The 20,449-nt window shown below is 43.7% G+C and overlaps 1 protein-coding gene across 2 annotated transcripts in view; it reads right to left on the bottom strand.

Moving 5' to 3' along the window:
- LOC125287127 (PH and SEC7 domain-containing protein 1-like) overlaps positions 1 to 20,449 on the bottom strand; it is a 96,507-nt gene that overhangs the window by 26,063 nt on the left and 49,995 nt on the right. For both annotated transcript variants that reach the window (XM_048232660.1, XM_048232661.1), the window contains 5 exons: positions 19,757 to 19,948; positions 17,390 to 17,470; positions 15,937 to 16,049; positions 15,695 to 15,753; positions 15,365 to 15,454 (listed from right to left, as the gene is read on the bottom strand). In XM_048232660.1, the coding sequence (XP_048088617.1) occupies positions 15,365 to 15,454; positions 15,695 to 15,753; positions 15,937 to 16,049; positions 17,390 to 17,470; positions 19,757 to 19,948 (535 nt within the window). The remainder of the gene's footprint in view (positions 1 to 15,364; positions 15,455 to 15,694; positions 15,754 to 15,936; positions 16,050 to 17,389; positions 17,471 to 19,756; positions 19,949 to 20,449) is intronic.

The following is a 20,449-nucleotide window of genomic DNA, read 5'->3' as shown; positions in this document are numbered from 1 at the left end:
GATCAAAAGAGTATATATACTTATACTTAGACTGTATAAAATACAACACGACACACCAGCTACTAAACTAACTAAACTAGTTTCAGCTATTGTGTACAAACAATGTTACATAGTGCATTGCCAGGCGTTACGGGCACAGATCGGCAATGTAGAAACTTCATTATCCGTATTGTAAGTCAGTGTAGCACCAATATGAGTTTGAAGCCATTATTTTAAGGTGAAAGAACTACATTGTGCTGCTTTAAAGGATATCAGACTGTCCTCATCCACACACACACACACACACACACACACACACACACACACACACACACATACATACACAGAAGAGCAACGATTGGACTTATGATCTGTACCCTGAGAGTCCATCTCCTGACCTCCCTTCAGATCTCTTACTTCAACCTAGCCTGACAGCCTGCTGGCGCGAGACGTCAATTTGACTGAAGACTTCATCATCAACTTTCCACTTTGCATACAAACCTTTTCATATGGGATGCAATATATATCAAATTTCTTAAAAACAAACTTCAATTATACCTTGATACTTAAATATGCTTAGGTACCAATAGGCTACTTCAGAAGTGAACGAAGCATTCAACTGAGATTTAAGTCTTGTGTCAGGCTGGTTATAGCAGATGACAATGTAGAGCAAAATTAGATCTAGTCCTGAACTTCACATTTCCCAGTGTGTGCGCTGTTTTGTTAGCAACAAAAAAAATGGTGTCTTGTTCTCATATAACCAGAGCAGTTTGCATCCCCTGCTCATGCTGTCAGAGAACTCAAATCAAATCTCGATTTGCATCTCTCCTACCACCGAGATTAAGTTTGTGAGAAGAGTCAAGCACAAACATCATTAGCAATTCTATGTCTACCCACGTCACACCCAATGAAAACTACCGCACTCCGAAACAGACAACATCTATTTCCGTATGTGTTTGGAACTCTGTAACTGGCCTGAAGTACTTGATGAAAAAGTATGTCTAAAATGTGTGGTTAAATGTGGATCATGTAAGGGCTGTAGCTAGGGGCGCCTGTGCCCTCCAGATTCCCCCTTTTTCGATGAAACAAAAATAGCGTATAATTTCACAAGGGCTTCAAGTGATTTAACAACCTACAATAAGCATTTACCAATTGAAATTGAGTTAACTTTTGTGTGTCTTCCTGCTGGATTGAATGGCTATTGAATGGCTATTGATGTCCAACTTAAACTTGTGCATGTGTTAGTATAAGCTTACTTTAAATACCAAGAAAGAGAGTAAAAATAAAAGTCCATTTCCATGTAAGGTTTCTTTAGTACTTCATAAGGGTTGCTATTAACATTTCAGAACAGAATCAAGATGAAGTCAAGCGTTGCCTAGTAATGGCTATAGACACGTCACAAGCCATTGATTCCTGGGGACGAACTCATCACCTAAACGTTCAGCAGCATTAATCAGCAATGATGTAGATGCAGTGTGCTAACACACTACTCAGTTAAGTGTGTGTCAGTTGAGTGTGTGTCTCAGAAAAATGAAATGTAATATCTCAAAATTACATTTAATGGTATACGACCAACAGACAGTAAAGTAGAATGAAAGATAGATAGATAGATAGATAGATAGATAGAGAGATAGATAGAGGGAGAGAGAGAGAGATAGAGAAAGGGAGGGAGATGGTCTGTATCTATCTATATCATAAATAAGACTAACCAATTATGCTATAAAACAGGTGCCAGCTTTCTTCTGTCTGTTTAATATTCTCTATCTATCTGATACTAAAATGATACTAGAATGTCTTCTCTTCTCTGCTTTGCATTTCTGATGAGCGTTTACTGAGCGACTGCCTGAGACAAGAATCTTTGTCACGTCTCTATCTCTCTCTCTCTCTGACGTGTTCACTCTCCACACTGAGTTGATCTCACTCTCAGGAACCACTGCACTCGGCAGCGCGCCTCGTCTTCCCGTCAGGCGCCCATGCGCCCGTCGCTATGGAAACGGAAGACACAGACCATCTCTGTGAATATTCATAAGAGATGGGCTTGAGTGTTTCCATGAACCCACCAACTTCCCTACCAACAATGATTCCTCACTGACCCCAAACTGCCACACACACACACACACATTCAACAATAAAGCGCATTTTGGTATAGGCCATACTTAAAACAGTGGCATCTGCTAGGACCACTGATTAAGTTGGATACTGAAATTAGTGTTTATGGTTATAAAAAAATATATTCATAGGCTTTTGTACATAATATACAATGGCATATTATATATATTTATATTATACAACATGAAACGGAACTTAAAAATGAGGTTAACAGTATTACCAATTTGCCGATCGCTGAATTGCTGACAGAATCAATCGATGTAATCACTACAAGCAGATGTAATTCTGACGTTCTCCATAAACCTCATTATCACTCAACTAATGCTCTCATTGTTTGAGCAAAGCGTTGTCCCAACTCCTGCAATTCGCCTGGTGGAACAGCAGCAGGGTTGTGGCTTCGCTCCCCAAAGAGAACACCTACTAGTGGTGATGAACTGGAGATTTGTGCTGGACACTTCAGATAGGTCAGCTCAGTTGGTTTGAGAGTCTCTAGGACTTCTTTACCCACTGGCCAACACAAAGGGATGCCAGTGTGTGTGAGACGTTTTGTTTGGTAGATTTAGTGATTCTCCGAGACCACTGTGGCCTGCCAACACGTCTGCTGATGAATCAATTGAGATGGAAAGCAACTGTGGAGACCCAAGCCCATCAGAGGGTAGACACACACACGCAAACACACACACACACACACACACACACACACACACTGCCCTGTCCTCAGCCCCAGAGGGTGGGGGAGTTTGGATGTGTGTGTGTGTGTGTGTGTGTGTGTGTGGGGTTGCTAATGGAGGACTAAATGGGTTGCACTACAGGCACCTGTCATCAGGCAAGAGGGGCAATGTGTGTTTGTGTCGTGTGTGTATGTGTCGTGTGTGTGTGTGTCTATGCGCATTTGTATGCACACTTCTGTATGTACATCTGTGTGTGTGTGTGTCTGTGGGGGGGCAAGGCTAATGGAACATGACCAGGAAGAGGGGGTGCTGGCCTCCCATCAATCTGATTAATTGCACACACACACATATACACACACACACACACACACACACACACACACACACACTCTAGCCTTGACAGAAGCCATCCGGATGTTACTCCACATGGCAAACAAGCCCCCTCACCCTCAATTCCCGTATCTGCACATAGAGAGAGAGAGAGAGAGAGAGAGAACAGCAGGGGCTGCAGGATTCACACTCAACATATGACACGAGTGATACAGCTTCAGTTTGGATCAAATCAAAGATTGTTGTCACCTGGAGAGAAGAAATACTGTTTTCTGATTGGCTGGTGGGTGACTAATTCTGAAAAACGGGACACCTATAAAGTAAATCTGGTAAAAAAAAAAAGTTGAATCTCCATTCCATATCGATGCTTATGAATGGTAACTATAACAACCATAGTAGGATGACGGTTGAGCCTGGAAGCAGGCTTCGCAACAATGGGATCAACTGTAAACCGCTATCACTGTTAGAGCCAAAGAAAGATGTGCAATACATTGAACAAATCGGCTTCTTTTTAAATGGCCGCTTGTTTCCTTTGCGTGCTATAAAGCCTATAGTGGCAAACGGAGGATAAGCTGGATAACGGCTATTGAGGTGCCCCATTATATGGAATTAAAGGACTTGGCAGAGGAGTGTGTGTCGGGGAGTTCTATGCCTCTGCCTCGTCCATTAATTCAGTATCGGGACACCTCGGCCGTTATCCCTTACTTATTTAATTACATTTGCATGAATTCTGGATTTCTACAGTATTTTGTGAAAATGCATACTGTCCAGAATAATAACTTATGAGTGTGTGTTAAAGCCATCGTTTGAGCATATTTGGTATTTTTGGGGCATTTCCTACAAAAATATATCAATAATCACATTAACAAAAATACATATGTTGTCAAGCTAAAACTCAGCAAGATGGTGTAGGCTTAACAGAATTAGTTGACAGCTTCATGAAGGGTGTCCGTGCGTGTGTGTGAGTCTGTGTGTGTGTGTGTGTGTGTGTGTGTGTGTGTGTGTGTGTGTGTGTGTGTGTGTGTGTGTGTGTGTGTGTGTGTGTGTCTGGACCATACCTTTCTCCTCTTGCGGGCCTGCGGATGGTTTTGCCCGTCCTGGGCTTTGCCCAGCAGGTCCGGGAACACCAGAGGTTTGAGGGATCGCGAGCGGGGGGTTCTGGGATAGCGGAAAGGGTCCATCATGCGGAAGTCCCGGCTGTAGCGCACCGAACAGAGTGAGCGTGAGCGCAGCCGCCCCGCAGAGTGAAGACTGTTCACGCCGATCATGGCCAAACACACACAAAGGATTGGACACGGCAGCTGTCAATCAAGGCACCTTCGTAAGTCCTTTTTTTTTTCACCTAATACTAATAAAAAAATCCTCCCCCTCAGAGTTTTGTTGTTGAAAAATGACCAAATGAAGTGCTGCAGTCCTCCAACACACGGCTGAGTGGCAGATACAGTCCTAAGGGCCTCCTAAGGCCAAGGCTGGTGTGCTGGAGAGCAGGAGAGAGCGTGAGATTGGCCCAGGCACTAATCACCTGCCCAGGATGGTGGATGCTGTTTGTCAGCAGGTGGCGAAACCAGCAGAGGCCTGAGGGGTCAATCAATGGCCAGGAGAGCGGAGCGAGAATCACCAAATTCTTATTAACACAGCATTAAAAATGCAGCAAACACCGAGAACCGAGGATTGATATAAATGGGACCCTTCAGTTTGTTTGTTTTTGTTTTTTCGTTTGTTCGGAAAGAAGTCCAGCAGAACCCACAGCCAGAACAACAGTGCAGAATCCAGGGATGTATTCCGCACTTTTAAAACTCCTCCAAGAAATGCCAGAGCAAAGGGAGGCTCTCCAAATCTGGCTCTGCTGCCGAGCTTGATTACTTTGGATTGGTGGGGCCTGCGATGGACCAGGACCCAAATCCCTCTCCAGGTCTACAGCTCCAGGGATGAGGACTCTCCGATGGGGAGGAGGAAGGACTGTGTGCCCCAGGGGCGGTGGGAAAGGAGAGTTGGGGGGTTGGGGCCGAGAGGGCCAAAAGAGCGTGAGGCTCAGTGAGACGCGCGGATAAGCGAAGTGAAGCGAGGCGAAGCAAGGCACTCCGACGGATCACAGATGGCCAGCGACACTCTCGGAGGTGAGAAAGAACAGCCAGCATCCAACAGATGGGTGGATATGGGGCGGAAGTGTGGAGCCAGGCGAAAAACACACACACGCACACACACACACACACACACACACACACACCACACACACACACACACGCTCACTCACTCACTCACTTGCTCGCTCACTTGTGCACAAACACGGACACAACAAACCATGTCAACTAGTGTGATGTTACTTCCCAGTCAGATGAAAGACAAAAACACCAAAAATAGTTCTGTTTCCAGGATATCTGAACCCCCACCCCAAAAAGAAAACCAAAAAAATCACAAAGACAAAAAAGTAGGCTGACCTGTGTGGCTGATAAGATAAAGATAGCCTGGAAATCTTTTTTTAAAAGGCAGGTCGACCGAACAAGGAGACGAGGTGAGGAGACAAGACAAGACCAGACAAGACGTACTTGTTCACTCCACCAAGATTTAACCACGTTCCTGTTGCTCCCACCCGTTATCAAGATGAACACACACACAACATCGCACCATGCGTGAAAAGTCAGGAATCTCCACTCACACCCCCCCCCACTCTTCTCTCTCTCTCTCTCTCACTGTATCCCTCTATGCGTCTATTCCTCTGTCAATCCGTCCATCCGCGCAATCTTGTCGTCCTCACCGTCCGCGGCTTCTAAGGAGAAGTATCTCTGGCGTCCTCCGGTCCTGTCCGGTGGCGTCTGGTCCTTGTGCGTGGTCCAGGTCCTGGTGTCCACTAGTTTGAGTTAGTGCGTTAGTGAGGACCCCTGTGGCCATCTCCTGTCCAGGTTGGTGTGATGGGCGCGCGTGATGCACACCAGTCCTCTGCACAGTCTCTTCTCATGGTGCTCTGGATTTTGCTCCTCTCTCTCTCTCTCTCTCTGTGTCTCTCTCTCTCTGTCTCTCTCTCTTTCACTCCTCTTTTTTCGCCTCTTCCTTTTCTTCTTCTTTTTCCCTTCCTATTTTCCTCTGTTGCTGTCTATGTGCCGTGTGTGTGTGTGTGTGTGTGTCGTTGTGTGTCGTCTCTGTATGTATGTGCGTGTGTGTTCAGCAGGCGCTGCAGACGAGTACTGTGCGAGTCGCAGGAGAGAAAAAAGGAGCTGATAGCGGCTGTGAGCTCTACCTCATTCTCTGCTTCTCGCTCCCTCACACACACTCTCACACACACTCTGGCTCGGTCGCTCTCTCTCCCTCTCTCTCCCTCCCTCTCCCTCCCCTCTCAGTGCCTCCCTCCCTCTGTCTGTCAGCAGCGAATCATAGCCTTCCAACTCGCCTACATGCATGTAGACACATAAGCACACACACACACAACACACACACACACACACACACACACACTCCACTTTGAACAACGATTATTAGCATTCTGCACTTGTCCTTTCGGAGGTGGGGGATAGAAAAAGAGAGAGAGAGAGGGGGGGCAAGGAATAGATTGAATCCAGCTGGATTGCACCGTGTGTTAAGGAATACATTACAACCACTAATGACAAAGAGCAAACCTGTTCAGAAGCCCATCACACACACACACACACACACACACACACACAGAAAGAGAGAGACCATCCCTACTTCCTTGAGTCTAAACACTCTAGCATTAATAAACACCATCAAAATCCTATTCCACCAAATGTGCCTGGAAATGCCAACAGGCCATGTCCATAATAATCCTTCTGAAATCATATGAAGTGCTTCACCACACACAGATTGGCATAGGAATGCAAACTATAACAGTTTTTAAAGATACCAAATGCATAGGGGTGGACTGCTTATATTAGGATAACTGAGGATGTCACCACAGAGGGTTTTAATATGCAGCACCAACTTGTGTTAGGTGGAGAAAATAACAGAAAGTGTGAGTGTGAGTGTGAGTGTGTGTGTGTGTGTGTGTGTGTGTGTGTGTATGTGTGTGTGTGTGTGTGTGTGCGTGCGTGTGTATGCCTGTGAGTGTGTGTGTGCGTGTGTGTGTGTATGTGCGCGCGCGTGTATGTGTTGTGGAAAAAACAAACAGACCCTCTGACAATGAAAATAGACAGATGGAAAAAGGGAGGTTGTGAATGAAGAGGTCTGAGAGTGAATGTGAATAGAATTGGCATTAGAGCCAAACCTGAACAGAATTCAAATCAAATTAGCATAGATTTAGAATTGAATGTGTCCAGAAAAGGCATGCATGTGCCTTTAAACACAGACAATGACACAAAATAAAACATTAAATTATACAAAAACAAATTACTATGGTTTCCACATTCATTCATTCATCTTCTATTCAATTCTTGGAAATGCATTGAGGGCAGCTCCGATTTTCATTAATGACGAGATTACAATCAGTTACACCATTACCAACATATAACATTTAAATTTCTGATATACCATCAGGCAATAAAAAGACATAGATGAGAAGAGTTGGTACCCTTTTGGAGAAGGTCTGTACAATTCATACATGTCCATTTTTAGATAGTATAACATGTGTCAACACATTAGGATAGCCCTAAAATTGAAAGAAAATATGTTTTATATAACCTACCTTGATGAATGTTGAAGGGGAATTATGCCATGTTTGTATGAATTGTTGGGCCCTATTTTTAAATGGTGGGCACAGTCCCAACTACAACTAATTTAATACTGAGGCAAATCTTTATGCTAATTGAATACCATGAGTGAGATCCTAAAGCACACATATCAGTGGGTCAACTCAGTGCTCCCATAGGCCACACAATAGTGATTTTATTACACTTTGCCCATCATTTATATTAGAGCCCTGTATATGCAAGCTATTTACCACAGCTCTATATGCATAATTGCATGCATTGCATTTCAGGTATTGTAGAGGGCAAGTATGATTCATATACATTTTTTATAGACTTTTTCCATATGAGCGAAAGATGAAAAATGAAGAGCTGTGTCTTTCCTTCTCGTGGGAGAGGTGTGAGCGTGGGGCGTCTTATAGGCGATTCAACACACGGATGTGACACTATATTAATGGTCCGATATCAGAGACCGGGCCCAGAGTCCTGACCTGCAGTGATTAACCTCCACATGCCAGCACCAGGCATTAAAACACGATCACAGCCAGACATTAAAACACGATCTTAGATCGTAATATTTCAGGATGACACAGGGCAGGAGGGCCTGGATGGTAGGGCAAAATTAGAACGGGGGACCAGCATTTTTTAAATGTAGAGACAGGTAATGACCCTCACTTGGCTGATAAGGAAAAAAGATATTGATGTCTTATTTTAGGCTGCTAAATTTAAGGTGCAATGTTTTAGCAGTTTTGTAGCAACCTTTGACCCACACATTGACCCAATTAATCATATCATCAAAAAAAACATGATACATTTCTCTCAAGTAAGAAGTAACAAAATCTAAATGTCAAACCCCAGATTAATAGTGCCAATCATTTATAAAAAAAACAAAAACAAATATAAAACAATAACTTTGCTGGCCTGATAGGCCCTTCCGACAAGACCATGTGATTTCTGGATAATTCATGAAAAATTAAACTCCTCTTCAGACAGAAGAAATGTACTGACGACTTCTGACATTCTGTACTCTGCAGAAGCTCCATGTTTTATTCAGGATCAGCATTTCCAAATACTCCATGGGGCTGTTTACAGCCTACCCTCAGGCACCCATGCAGTACGGTGTCTTTGTTGTTAATTTTAATCATCGTTGTATAAATGTACAATTTATTATCACACCATGCTAGGGCGAAAGTGTGTGTGTGTGTGTGTGTGTGTGTGTGTGTGTGTGTGGGTAATAACTTGCCTTCACAACACAATAGTCATTATACTTGGCAAACTGGACATGGCAGATTAACAGTAATTGTGTTTCTCAAACAGCACTGTCCACTGAATCCTGGTCCACCGGAGACACAAATCATTCTGAAATAACAAACAGCACAACGGCTCCTTCTGTGTTGCGTTTTAGACTTTCCAGGGACATAGTTTCATTCTGCAACACAGAATATTCTCTCTAGCAAGGGAACTAAATTTTTATTCACACGTGTAGATTTACAGTAGCCATTTTCCCTTTATGTTAAATGTTAAAAGTAACATAATCTAAGAATTCCCCTTTTCATTGATTTTCACCCCTTGCACAGGGGGTCCTGGCTATGATAACAATGTTACATAGAGCAATACCACATTTCTGGGTGTGGCATCAGTAATGTCAGAGTCTCCATTCTCCATGAACAGTGTAGCTTCAAAATTACACTGAAGCTGTTATTGTAAAGGTAAAAAAACTACATTGTGTTGCTTTAATAAACCACAGATACTGCCTGGGCACTTGACCAACCGATCTTTGGATCAATACAGATTAATGAAGGTCAGAAAGTACACACAAACACATAAAAAGCATATCTACGGAAAATACAAAAAAAACACATTGATTAAATTGATTGACTCCGTTTGTGTGTTATCGATTCGAATTTCGGCCCTAAAAGGATTTTATCCTCTGCGTGGTGCATTATTCTGCTTGTCTGGGTGAAACTAGGAACAGGGCAGAGAATGAACCCGCACTGAAATAGCAGTTCAGCAACTAATCCTTTCACTGCAGGGAAGAGAATTACTAGCACCACCAACAACAATAAAGAGGAGACAGAGACAGAGACAGAGAGAGAGAGAGAGGGAGGGAGAGAGAAAGAGATTGTAAAAAGGAGCGACAAAGAAGTCATATCCCTTGTCTTAGAATCCTCTCTCCATTTTAAAACTATAAAGGGACATTATATGAAATCTCATCGCCCATATTTGGTTGGCTCTTCGTTTATCTTCCTCTCTCTGTCCCTCACTTTCTCTTGCACACTCCCCTCCCTCCTTATTACTTTCTTTCTACCTCTGCTCCCTCTCTTTCCCTCTACAACTTTGCCTCTCGCTCTCTTCATCCTCCTCTCACATCTCGGCTTTCTCTCCTGGATATGACCTGCTTTTCAGGTTCCTGTCTGCGGTCAGCAAGCTCGCCTTAAGAGCCATGAGAACAAAAGTGGCTCGCTCACACACACACACAAACAACCACACACACACACACACATACACAGGTCTGGCCCTAATCTGGCCCATTTAAGACTCCAGTTTAATCTGGGTGAGGGATTACTGCCCCTCATCCACCAGCTCCACAGCACTGGAACTCATCAATAGGCTCAATTTAGGGAGGGGAGTGTAGAAAGAGATAGAGGGAGAGCGAGAGAGAGATAGAGAGAGAGAGAGAGGACAAGGAGGGAGGGGAAAGGAAAGGGAAATGGTGCAATAGAGGAAGACGAGATAGATTAGCTAGAGCGAGAGAGGAAGAAAGAACAAAGAACAAAGCTGAGCAGAAGCGAAAGACAAAAAAACTCAGAGGGAATGGTTGAAAGGAAGAGAGACAGAGAAAGAGAGAGGGTGTGTGTGTGTGTGTGTGTGTGTGTGTGTGTGTGTGTGTGTGTGTGTGTGTGTGTGTGTGCGAGAGAAATATGATTGGGGGAATGGTGTCACTACAAAAGAAATGATTGGGAAGGCAGAACAGACCGAACACATGCTGGGACCTCCTGGAGTGGGGTGTGTGTGTGTGTGTGTGTGAGCCAGAGTGTTATGGAGTATGCATGATTGTGACCTCGTGGTGTGGTGTGGTGTGGTGTGTGTGTGTGTGTGTGTGTGTGTGTGTGTGTGTGTGTGTGGGAGCCAGAGTGTTATGGAGTATGCATGATTGTGACCTCCTGGTGTGGTGTGGTGTGGTATGTGGTGTGTGTGTGTGTGTGTGTGTGTGTGGGGGGAGCCAGAGTGTTATGGAGTATGCATGATTGTGACCTCCTGGTGTGGTGTGGTGTGGTGTGGTGTGGTGTGGTGTGGTGTGGTATGTGGTGTGTGTGTGTGTGTGTGTGTGTGTGTGTCACATGCCTAAAAAGTGTGTGTATGCAGAAGAGAGACCTAAGTACTCCATCACAATATGTGGAAGTCTCCAAAATGTACTGTATACTGCCATGAAAACATCATTAACTGTTTGTTATTCCCCAGACAAACCACACTTAACTGTTTACTATTCATATTCACTGTATAGGGTCATTATTCACTCTAGGACATTCATTAATATTTGATAACATACAACGCACATACAAAAGGTTATCAGATAGACCACACAGGTCACACATAGGAGCTCTGAGTGCATCTAAATAGAAACCATTCTGATTTTAAAAATGGCATGTTATCAATGCAATTTCTGCAAGTGTCCACTTGACAGTAGCATTTAATTCTTATACATTCATATTTGCAAGTATGCACGCATATACACACACACACACACTAGGTGAAAGGTAATGAATCTGTGATTTATGTGCAGGGCTATAAAAACAGACTGGGCAAGTAGATAATGATCTCCCATACGGAACAGGGATCAGTATCATTATGTACCACAACACAGAATTCAGTGTGTGTGTGTGTGTGTGTGCGCACGCTTCCAAGGAGTGAGCTGTCATTGTGAAGGTTATCTCTCTTAGTGTTATCACTTCTTTAAATGGTAAATGTCAGCAGCTACACAGCTACAGTACACACACACACAGAGAGAGAGAGAGAGAATGATTCAGTTTCCTGCCTGACAAAAACCAACCAGCGTCACTTCAGATGAGAACGATCTACATTAGTCGTAATCTACAGACACGACAGACTTGATGGACAGATGTCGAAAGCAAAAGAGGGGAGGACAAGAAAAGGGGGACAAGAAGAAGAAACAGGATGGAATGTAAAGTGTTACTAAGAGCAGATGACAAAGAGATGGATCACGGAGGAACTGACAGAGGAAGACAAAAGAGATGCAGGCGCATACTCCAATATGGAGAGCTGTATTCCCCCGCTCCTCGACCCAATCACTCCACGTCTGCATCTCTGTCCATCTCTCCTTTTAAGGCCACAAACTCCAGAGAGGGTTTAAGAAAAGGGACATGACTTCTTAGTCTCCCCCTTGTAGCTCTACTTCTCAGCACTCCTTTTTTACAATCTCTCCCTCTCTCTCTCTCTCTCTCCATCTCAGTCTCTACTTTATTCTTCACTGGCATGACAAATAGGGAGCTGCCATTACAAACAAGACAAGAAATCAGTATTATAGTACAGGACAGGACATACACATTTTCTCTCTCTATCTCGGTCTCTCTCTGTCGGTCTCTCTCTCTCGGTCTCTCTCTCTCTGCTGTGAAAAAGCGCTCTCTCTCTTTCTTTCTGAAGGCTGTCCTCCCCCTCTGCTGCCATAAATAAATAAATCTCTGCCGAGAGGTGATGACCACTATATGGATTTAAGGCTCAGACATGAACAATCAATCCCCGCAGCAACCCATCAAGAATCCTCAATCCTCACGTGAAGAGCATGACCCACAGTTTCCTCCTCATCTTAAACATAAACAACTAGTCACCTTCTGACTACATAAACATCCGGTCTGATTACAAAGCCTGTTACTTAGTAGCCTACTGAAATATCCAGTTACCTTTTGCAAACATGAAACATAAACATGAATTACCAATGGCGACTTACTACTTAGAGCTGAATAACCAGTTAGTACTGAATCCAATAAACACCTGAAATGCCAGTTAGGTACTGTAGTATCAAATCATCCAGTTACTATAAGTATAAGTATAAGTATATATACTCTTTTGATCCCATGAGGGAAATTTGGTCTCTGCATTTATCCCAATCCGTGAATTAGTGAAACACACACAGCACACAGTGAACACACAGTGAGGTGAAGCACACACTAATCCCGGCGCAGTGAGCTGCCTGCATCAACAGCGGCGCTCGGGGAGCAGTGAGGGGTTAGGTGCCTTGCTCAAGGGCACTTCAGCCGTGCCTACTGGTCGGGGTTCGAACCGGCAACCCTCCGGTTACAGGTCCGAAGTGCTAACCAGTAGGCCACGGCTGCCCCAGTTTCAGACATGAACAGTCAAATACACCCTCCGATATTAATGCAAATGCTTTCTTCTGAAATACCAACTTGACATAACACAAACATGCAAATGCAAAGTTACAAACTTATACCGACTTTTAAAAATGGCAAGTGACTTCCAACAGTTATAAAGATGAATAGCAAGTTAACTGTGATTGGCAAACATAAAACCTAGCTACCTAAATTAGCTTCTAATGACAAAGCTAAACGCAGTTAGCTCAACCCTGTAACATAATAAAAAATATCTGGTTAGCTTTTGTAAACGCACAAACACAAATACGCAGTGGTCATCTGACGACATAAAGGTTAGTTAGGTCCTGGTCACATCCGCCGAAGGCCACATGGACAGAGTGCTAATGAGCCCAAATTTAATAATCACAATCAGGGCAGCAAGCAGGAGATCGACAGACCATACCCACATAGGCCTGTCTGCCATGGCCCCAAACACAGGCCTATCTGCCTGGGCCTGTGTTCTCTGTCTAATGAATAGGTCACTGACATTAGCTCTGTTTGCAAAGAGTCACGTCCGCAAATGAAGGACACACAAACACACACCCACACACATACACACATACACACACACACAAATGGGGACTGGGTATACACACACAGGTACAGTTTGTGTTTACCCATCTATACATATATGGGTAAACACAAACACACCACAAAACACAGAAGGCCTACAAACACACAAAAGGGTAAGCACACACACACACACACCACAACACTAAAATGACTGGGGATAACCTAATACCTGCCTAATCTAATAAATGCTGCGGCCAACAGAAAGGTCCAGGGGGACAGTCAGTCTTTGTAAACAACACAATTAGCTACAGGGCAATGAGTCCAGCACCGGAGGGGTGTGTGTGTGTGTGTGTGTGTGTGTGTGTGTGTGTGTGTTGTTTGCAATGTGTTTGCGTATGTAAATGAACACACACAGAGCAATGGAGAATTACTGTACATGCCATTGCCCAAAGTGCCTTACAGTACAAATACACATTTCCTAATCAGTAAGTATGGTTAGCACCACCTTCACAAGGCCTGCCTTAGTGTTGTTGGCTTAGCGGAGACTCAAACTTAAAAAAAAAAGCTAAAACTTCACAGCTCACTGTCTGAATCACAGCAGCATAGAACATCTCTCTCTACATCTCTCTCTCTCTCTCTCTCTCTCCAAATTATCTTACGACTACCTTATTCTGTAATATAATATTTATGATAGTTGTATAACATAATTGTAATATTATACTATAATAATAGGACATAAACTAGTTATCAGACGAGTCCAACTGCTTGCTGGGATTACCTAAAAGCAGAGCTAATGAACTGGCAAGGCACTGCTTGATGTCAGCTATTATTGGCAGCCGTCATATTTGGCATAAGACGCTGCTATTTCTATCCATTATCTGGGTGTGCCTTGCTTCTTGCTCACTCTGTGTGTGTGTGTGTTAGTGAGTGAGTGAGTGAGTGAGTGAGTGAGTGAGTGAGTGAGTGAGTATGAGATAGTATGAGTGAGTGAGTAGTGAGTGAGTGAGTGAGTGAGTGAGTGAGTGAGTGAGTGAGTGAGTGAGTGAGTGAGTGAGTGAGTGAGTGAGTGAGTGAGTGAGTGAGTGAGTGAGTGAGTGAGTGAGTGAGTGAGTGAGTGAGTGAGTGAGTGAGTGAGTGAGTGAGTGAGTGAGTGAGTTAGTGAGTGAGTTAGTGAGTGAGTGAGTGAGTGAGTGAGTGAGTTAGTGAGTGAGTGAGTGAGTGAGTGAGTGAGTGAGTGAGTGAGTGAGTTAGTTAGTGAGTGAGTGAAGGACTGATTGAGCAAGTGAGTGAGTGAGTGAGTGAGTGAGTGAATGAGTGAGTCAGTGAGTGAGTGAGTGAGTGAGTGAGTGAGTGAGTGAGTGAGTGAGTGAGTGAGTGAGTGAGTGAGTGAGTGAGTGAGTGAGTGAGTGAGTGAGTGAGTGAGTGAGTGAGTGAGTGAGTGAGTGAGTGAGTGAGTGAGTGAGTGAGTGAGTGAGTGAGTGAGTGAGTGAGAGTGTATGAGCGTGTGAGTGTGTGTGAGTGTGTGTATGTGTATATTGTGTGTATTGTGTACTGTTGGACGTCTCCAACTCCACTTTAGTATTTAAGTCCTGTATTTCTGTTGGGTTGTTTTTGTTCAGTGTGGACATGAATACATTATCCAAGTGTGTGTGTGTGTGTGTGTGTGTGTGTGTGTGTAGGTAAGCTAAATTAAAAACACAGGAGATGGTGAAAGACTGGTCAAGAGACAGTCAGAACTGACCTTCAGCATGTCCTTGGGAAAGTCTTGTCCTTCGTTGAGTCCCTCCAGGTTCCCAATGAACTGTGTGCAGGACATCCTCTTCCCCACGTTCTGCGGGAGAACCGACAGGCATGCTCAGAACCCATGTGTTTGCACTGACCTCTCCTCTCCTAGATTGTCTGTAGTTCAGCAGCTATTTATAATGGGTATCAATCAATCAATCAATATCATTGATTGTTTTAAGCATGATATTATTGGTCCGTTATTAATTGATTTTTCTCATGTATGATATTTTTTATATGTGATTTCATGGTCCTTCTGTGAGTGGTGTGTATGTGTCTGTGAACTTACATTGCCATGCAGGTCTGTGTTCAGAAGCATCAACGCACAGGTCAGAGTGTGGACACTGTCTAAAGAAGATGACAGAAAAGAGGAGGAGAGAGAAAGAGAGAGAGAAATAAAGAGATATATGAATTGTGCAAGAACATGTACAGCCCACTCACACACAAGAGACTAACATCTAGGCAGTATAGAAATACATAGGGTTGAAACGTTTCTCAACAGTGACAAACACACACACACAGCAGTGTTACCTTCTGAGTGGCTGACTTTAGGGTTGCAGTGCAGGTATCTGCGGGAGAAGTGGGCCAACACACGTTCCCTCTCCTGAGTCTCCCCCATCAGAGCAAACTCCTTCAGGAACACCCTGAACACAGGTGCGCGCGCACACACACACAAACACACACACACACACACACACACACACATTACTATTGCTCTGAAGGAAGAATTCCATCAAACAGACTACACATACAAAAAAGATTGGGATCTGCTCTGAGTTATAAGGTAAGGTAAGGTAATCACTTTATTGTCCCCAAAGGCAAATTTGTCTTGGGCTCTTGCCACTGCATCACATAACCTACAGTATTACTCAGCATAGATGACGCACAACATCAATTATACATGTATTATAAGACCCTGCATCACACATTTCCTGACAACACAGACATCTACCTGACAGAGGTTGCAGCTCATATAGAAATGTGCTCAGACCTCACATGGGTACATTAACAAAGATGGAGAATGGGAATAAAACGAAAGTGGGCAGGAGCAGCAGGTGAGGCCAAATGAAATAAAGTTATGAGATATGGGATACAGCTTGACAGACTGGTCTCTTAACCCTTAAAGGAGTACCGTCACACTGGTGTGACGGGAATGTCGGGAAATGAACGTTCTAAAGAATATCTGGGTTCATTGAATTCAACATAGAATTTTAGAACCTTCAATTGTTGCGGAACTTAGAACGTTCAAAAACCTACACCTTTAAGGGTTAACTAGAGCACCGGACACATTAAAAGGTAGAAAGAGTCATTAAGGGTTCAATAGTGTGAACAGCCTGAGATGTTTTCACACACTGTGCTTAGTCTGACAGAGGGTGTCAGTGTTTTTTGGATCTTTATCACCCCTGGTGGTCATTTCGAGAAGCCTCTGGCAATGACCTGTAGGAAGTACAGTTGGACATTCACATCCGTAAAAATGAGATAAGAATTCTTACAGAGTTGTGGTTTGTATATGCTTATTGTTGTTATTGTTCTGTTCAATTTGATTAAGTCTATTACTAATAGTTGTATTTTTTATATGACTACATTAAACTATTCATTTTAATGTTATTGTAATATTTATTAATGTCACTTTAAGTCGCTTTGGACAAAAGTGTAACATAAACATGCTACTCGAGATACATGCAGGTTTATCTTGCGTGAGTGTGGTACACATATAGCCGTAGTGTGTTTCTTTCACGTATTGGACTGATGAGTGTCGCAATTTGATGGATGTCCAACTGCATTGTTCTACTAAGTGAGTCCTACTTAGTGATTTCGAGACACTACATAAGCGAGTTGTGTTCACTTCGGTGCACTACAAAATAGACACGCTCAGTGACTATCGTTCTTACCCAGAGAAAGATGAATCAGGAGCAGATCATGTCTTTGGCCCTTTTCATTTTTCAGGTTGGGCACAAAAACAGGAGCAGCAACACACACTTACCGAAGAGCTTGGTCCAAAGTCAGGCCTGTAAAATTGAAGTGGCGAAGATATTCTTCTGCGACCAGCCTGCTGAAGTCATTGCTAGTAAACAGGAAGATACACAAAGAGAGAGAGAGAGAGAGAGTGAGAGACCGAGACAGAGAGAGAGAGAGAACAAATTCTCCAATGTTATTTCTGCAGCTCAAAGATGGGTGGCCATTGCAGCAGTCTTCCCCTCTCTGGTCCAGTCTCTAAACATTTGGGCTGTTGTGAACATCAGTGCAATGTGCAAAATGCAATTCCCAAGCTGCATCTGTCACACCAGGAAAAGAGCTTTAATCCGGCATTCTGTTTCATGAAAGCAAAGCGACAACCGTCTGTCTGGAAGCCTGGAGTGGAAGGGAGGTGGGGAGGGGGGGGGGCAGAGAAGTGGGCTAAAACTAAAACTACTAAACTGGGCCACTCAACTCCACCTGCAGTCTGCCACACACACACACACACACACACACACAGCTGTAAACATGGCAATCTGCTCACAGCACCATTCTGCTCACACACAAACACTACAGAACATTATAATAGATAGATAGATAGATAGATAATTTATTGATCCCCAGGGGAAATTCAAGGTCTCAGCAGCATACATACAACACAAACACATTCTTTAACAGCAGAAAGAGTAATTAAAGTATATAATATAAAAACACAACTAAGCAGTAAGGACAGTAGAAGATAAATAATATGATAAATATACTAAAATACAAATTACAAAAATACAAATTATACTAACTAACACTTAATCTAAATCAATTCTAAAAACAGTATCCACAGAGTGGTGATTAATAAATCAGAGGCGCTTGCAATGACTGAGGCAGGGACTGAGCCTGTGATTCTCTGTGCATAGTAAGGTATGGTAAGGTGCTCTAAGGTGCTCTGTGTGAATGAGTGTCATGGTGGTAGTGCAATGGTGATAGTAGTCATGGTGATAGTGCAAATGAGTAAGTCAACAGTGCAACAATGCAGAAATAAAGTAAAGTCTATATATCTATATATTTAACTATTTAAGAAAATGTATAAGTGTGGCCACAGTTCAGCTGTGGCATGGAAGGGGGGGGGGGTTATGCATATGTGCTAATATAGCACGCAAACAGTGAGGCATAGAGACAGTGGTACAAGTGGCTAGTGGACAGACAGTACCAAACATGGAGGGGGGTGAAGAGGCAGACAGACTATGCAGAGAAGTCTATCTCTCCTCTTCCCTTAAGTGAGGCACTGAACAGTTCAATGGCCCTGGGGACAAATTACTTTCTCAGTCTGTCAGTTGTGCAAGGCAGTGAGCGAAGTCTCCAGCTGATCAGGCTCTTCTGCTTAACAATAGTGCTGTGGAGTGGGTGACACTCATTGTCCAAGATGATGATCAGTTTGTTCAGGGTCCTTTTGTCAGATAGTGAAGTGATGCACTCCAGTTCAGCTCCCACTACAGAGCCAGCTTTCCTTACAAGCCTGTCAATTCGCCCCACATCCTTCTTCCTTGTGCTTCCTCCCCAGCATACTACTGCATAGAAGAGGACGCTGGCAACAACAGACTGGTAGAACATCCTGAGGAGCTTACTGCACACATTGAAGGACCGCAGCCTCCTCAGGAAGTACAGCCTGCTCTGCCCTTTCTTGTAGAGTGCATCAGTGTTGGCTGACCAGTCCAGTTTATTGTCCAGGTGGAGACCCAGATACTTGTAGGTGCTAACCACCTCCTCATTGACCCATCAATGTGGACTGGTAGCAGAGTGGGCTTAGACCTGCGGAAATCCACCACCATCTCCTTGGTCTTTGAAGTGTTAAGTTGAAGATGATTGAGTTTGCACCATTGCACAACAAAGACAGCAAGAACACAGGCAAACACACACAAACACACACAGACTCTCTCTCTCTCTCTCTCTCTCTCTCTCTCTCCCCCTCACAAACATGTTCCACAACTAGAGAACCGACTGACAGAAGAATATGAAGCCGTCGCCAGATGGCTAGATTATAAAAATCAATAAACACTGGCACGTGTCTAACAGAGTTCTCACACATTAAAGCTGGTGTTCCAGGACCAGTTGGTAAGCTCCATCCCCTTTAAATATAACATGTACTAAGTTAAGGACCATGGACACTGGCTGACAAACAGCAGCATGCAAAACGCAATTTTTCCAGAAGTATTATGTGTGTGTGTGTGTGTGTGTGTGTGTATGTTTGTGGGTTTGAGTGTGTGTGTGTTTGAGTGTGTGGGACTACAGCACTTGTTTGTGTGTGTGTACATATCTGCCTGACAGCCAAAATTCTTCTTAAATACTTAATACTTCTTAAATACTTCTTGATAAGTCGGTGTGTGTGTGTGTGTGTCCTTACTTCTTGCTCAGGTGGCGGGCTACATCAGACTTCCTGAATCCGTCTAGCTTGAAGAGTCGCTTAGCTAATCGCTTGGCGGCCTCTAGGTCTGCTCGATTCCCATTGGTCAGTGTGTCGCTGCTGCCCAATCCAAGGCGCTCTCCTGTTGTCTGATCCTGATCCCCATTGGCTTTCTGGTGGAGGGGCTTGTCCCTAAGGGTGGGGTGGGGATGTGGGTGTGGAGTAAAGGAGAGAAGGAAAATGGTGATTTAAGAGAATATCCTTTCATGATTCTTTAACTTGACCTCATTGAAAACTTCAAACATTCGGCAAAGAATACTCCCAGCACTCCCTTTGTGACAATTTTACTGCAGAACCCTTCTGGAAAGTAAGTATTCTGGCTCTCAGTTTTACTAGGATAATTTCATTTCACTGAAAGCAATTTCAGAGCAGAATGTTCTGGATGACTCTAGAATCTTCTTCTGGATTGATGTTTGAGCTGTGTGAAGTGTCATAGTAGCACATGGCATCATCTTGCCCGTTGTAATGCATCTGTCACAAATGGCCCCAAGGCTAGAGCATTTCACCGCATGACAGAGAACTCTGAAAATGATCCAATTTTCCCATGAACGTGTCATCTGTCAAAGCTCAGTCACTGGCACCTCTCTCTCTCTCGTTCACACATACACACACACACAAAAGGCTTATCTGTCA

The sequence above is a fragment of the Alosa alosa genome, chromosome 22, assembly GCF_017589495.1.
Source record: "Alosa alosa isolate M-15738 ecotype Scorff River chromosome 22, AALO_Geno_1.1, whole genome shotgun sequence".
NCBI classification, from domain to species: domain Eukaryota; kingdom Metazoa; phylum Chordata; class Actinopteri; order Clupeiformes; family Clupeidae; genus Alosa; species Alosa alosa.
The sequence above is the reverse complement of the archived record's forward strand: the minus strand, read 5'-3'. Positions and strand labels throughout refer to the sequence as shown.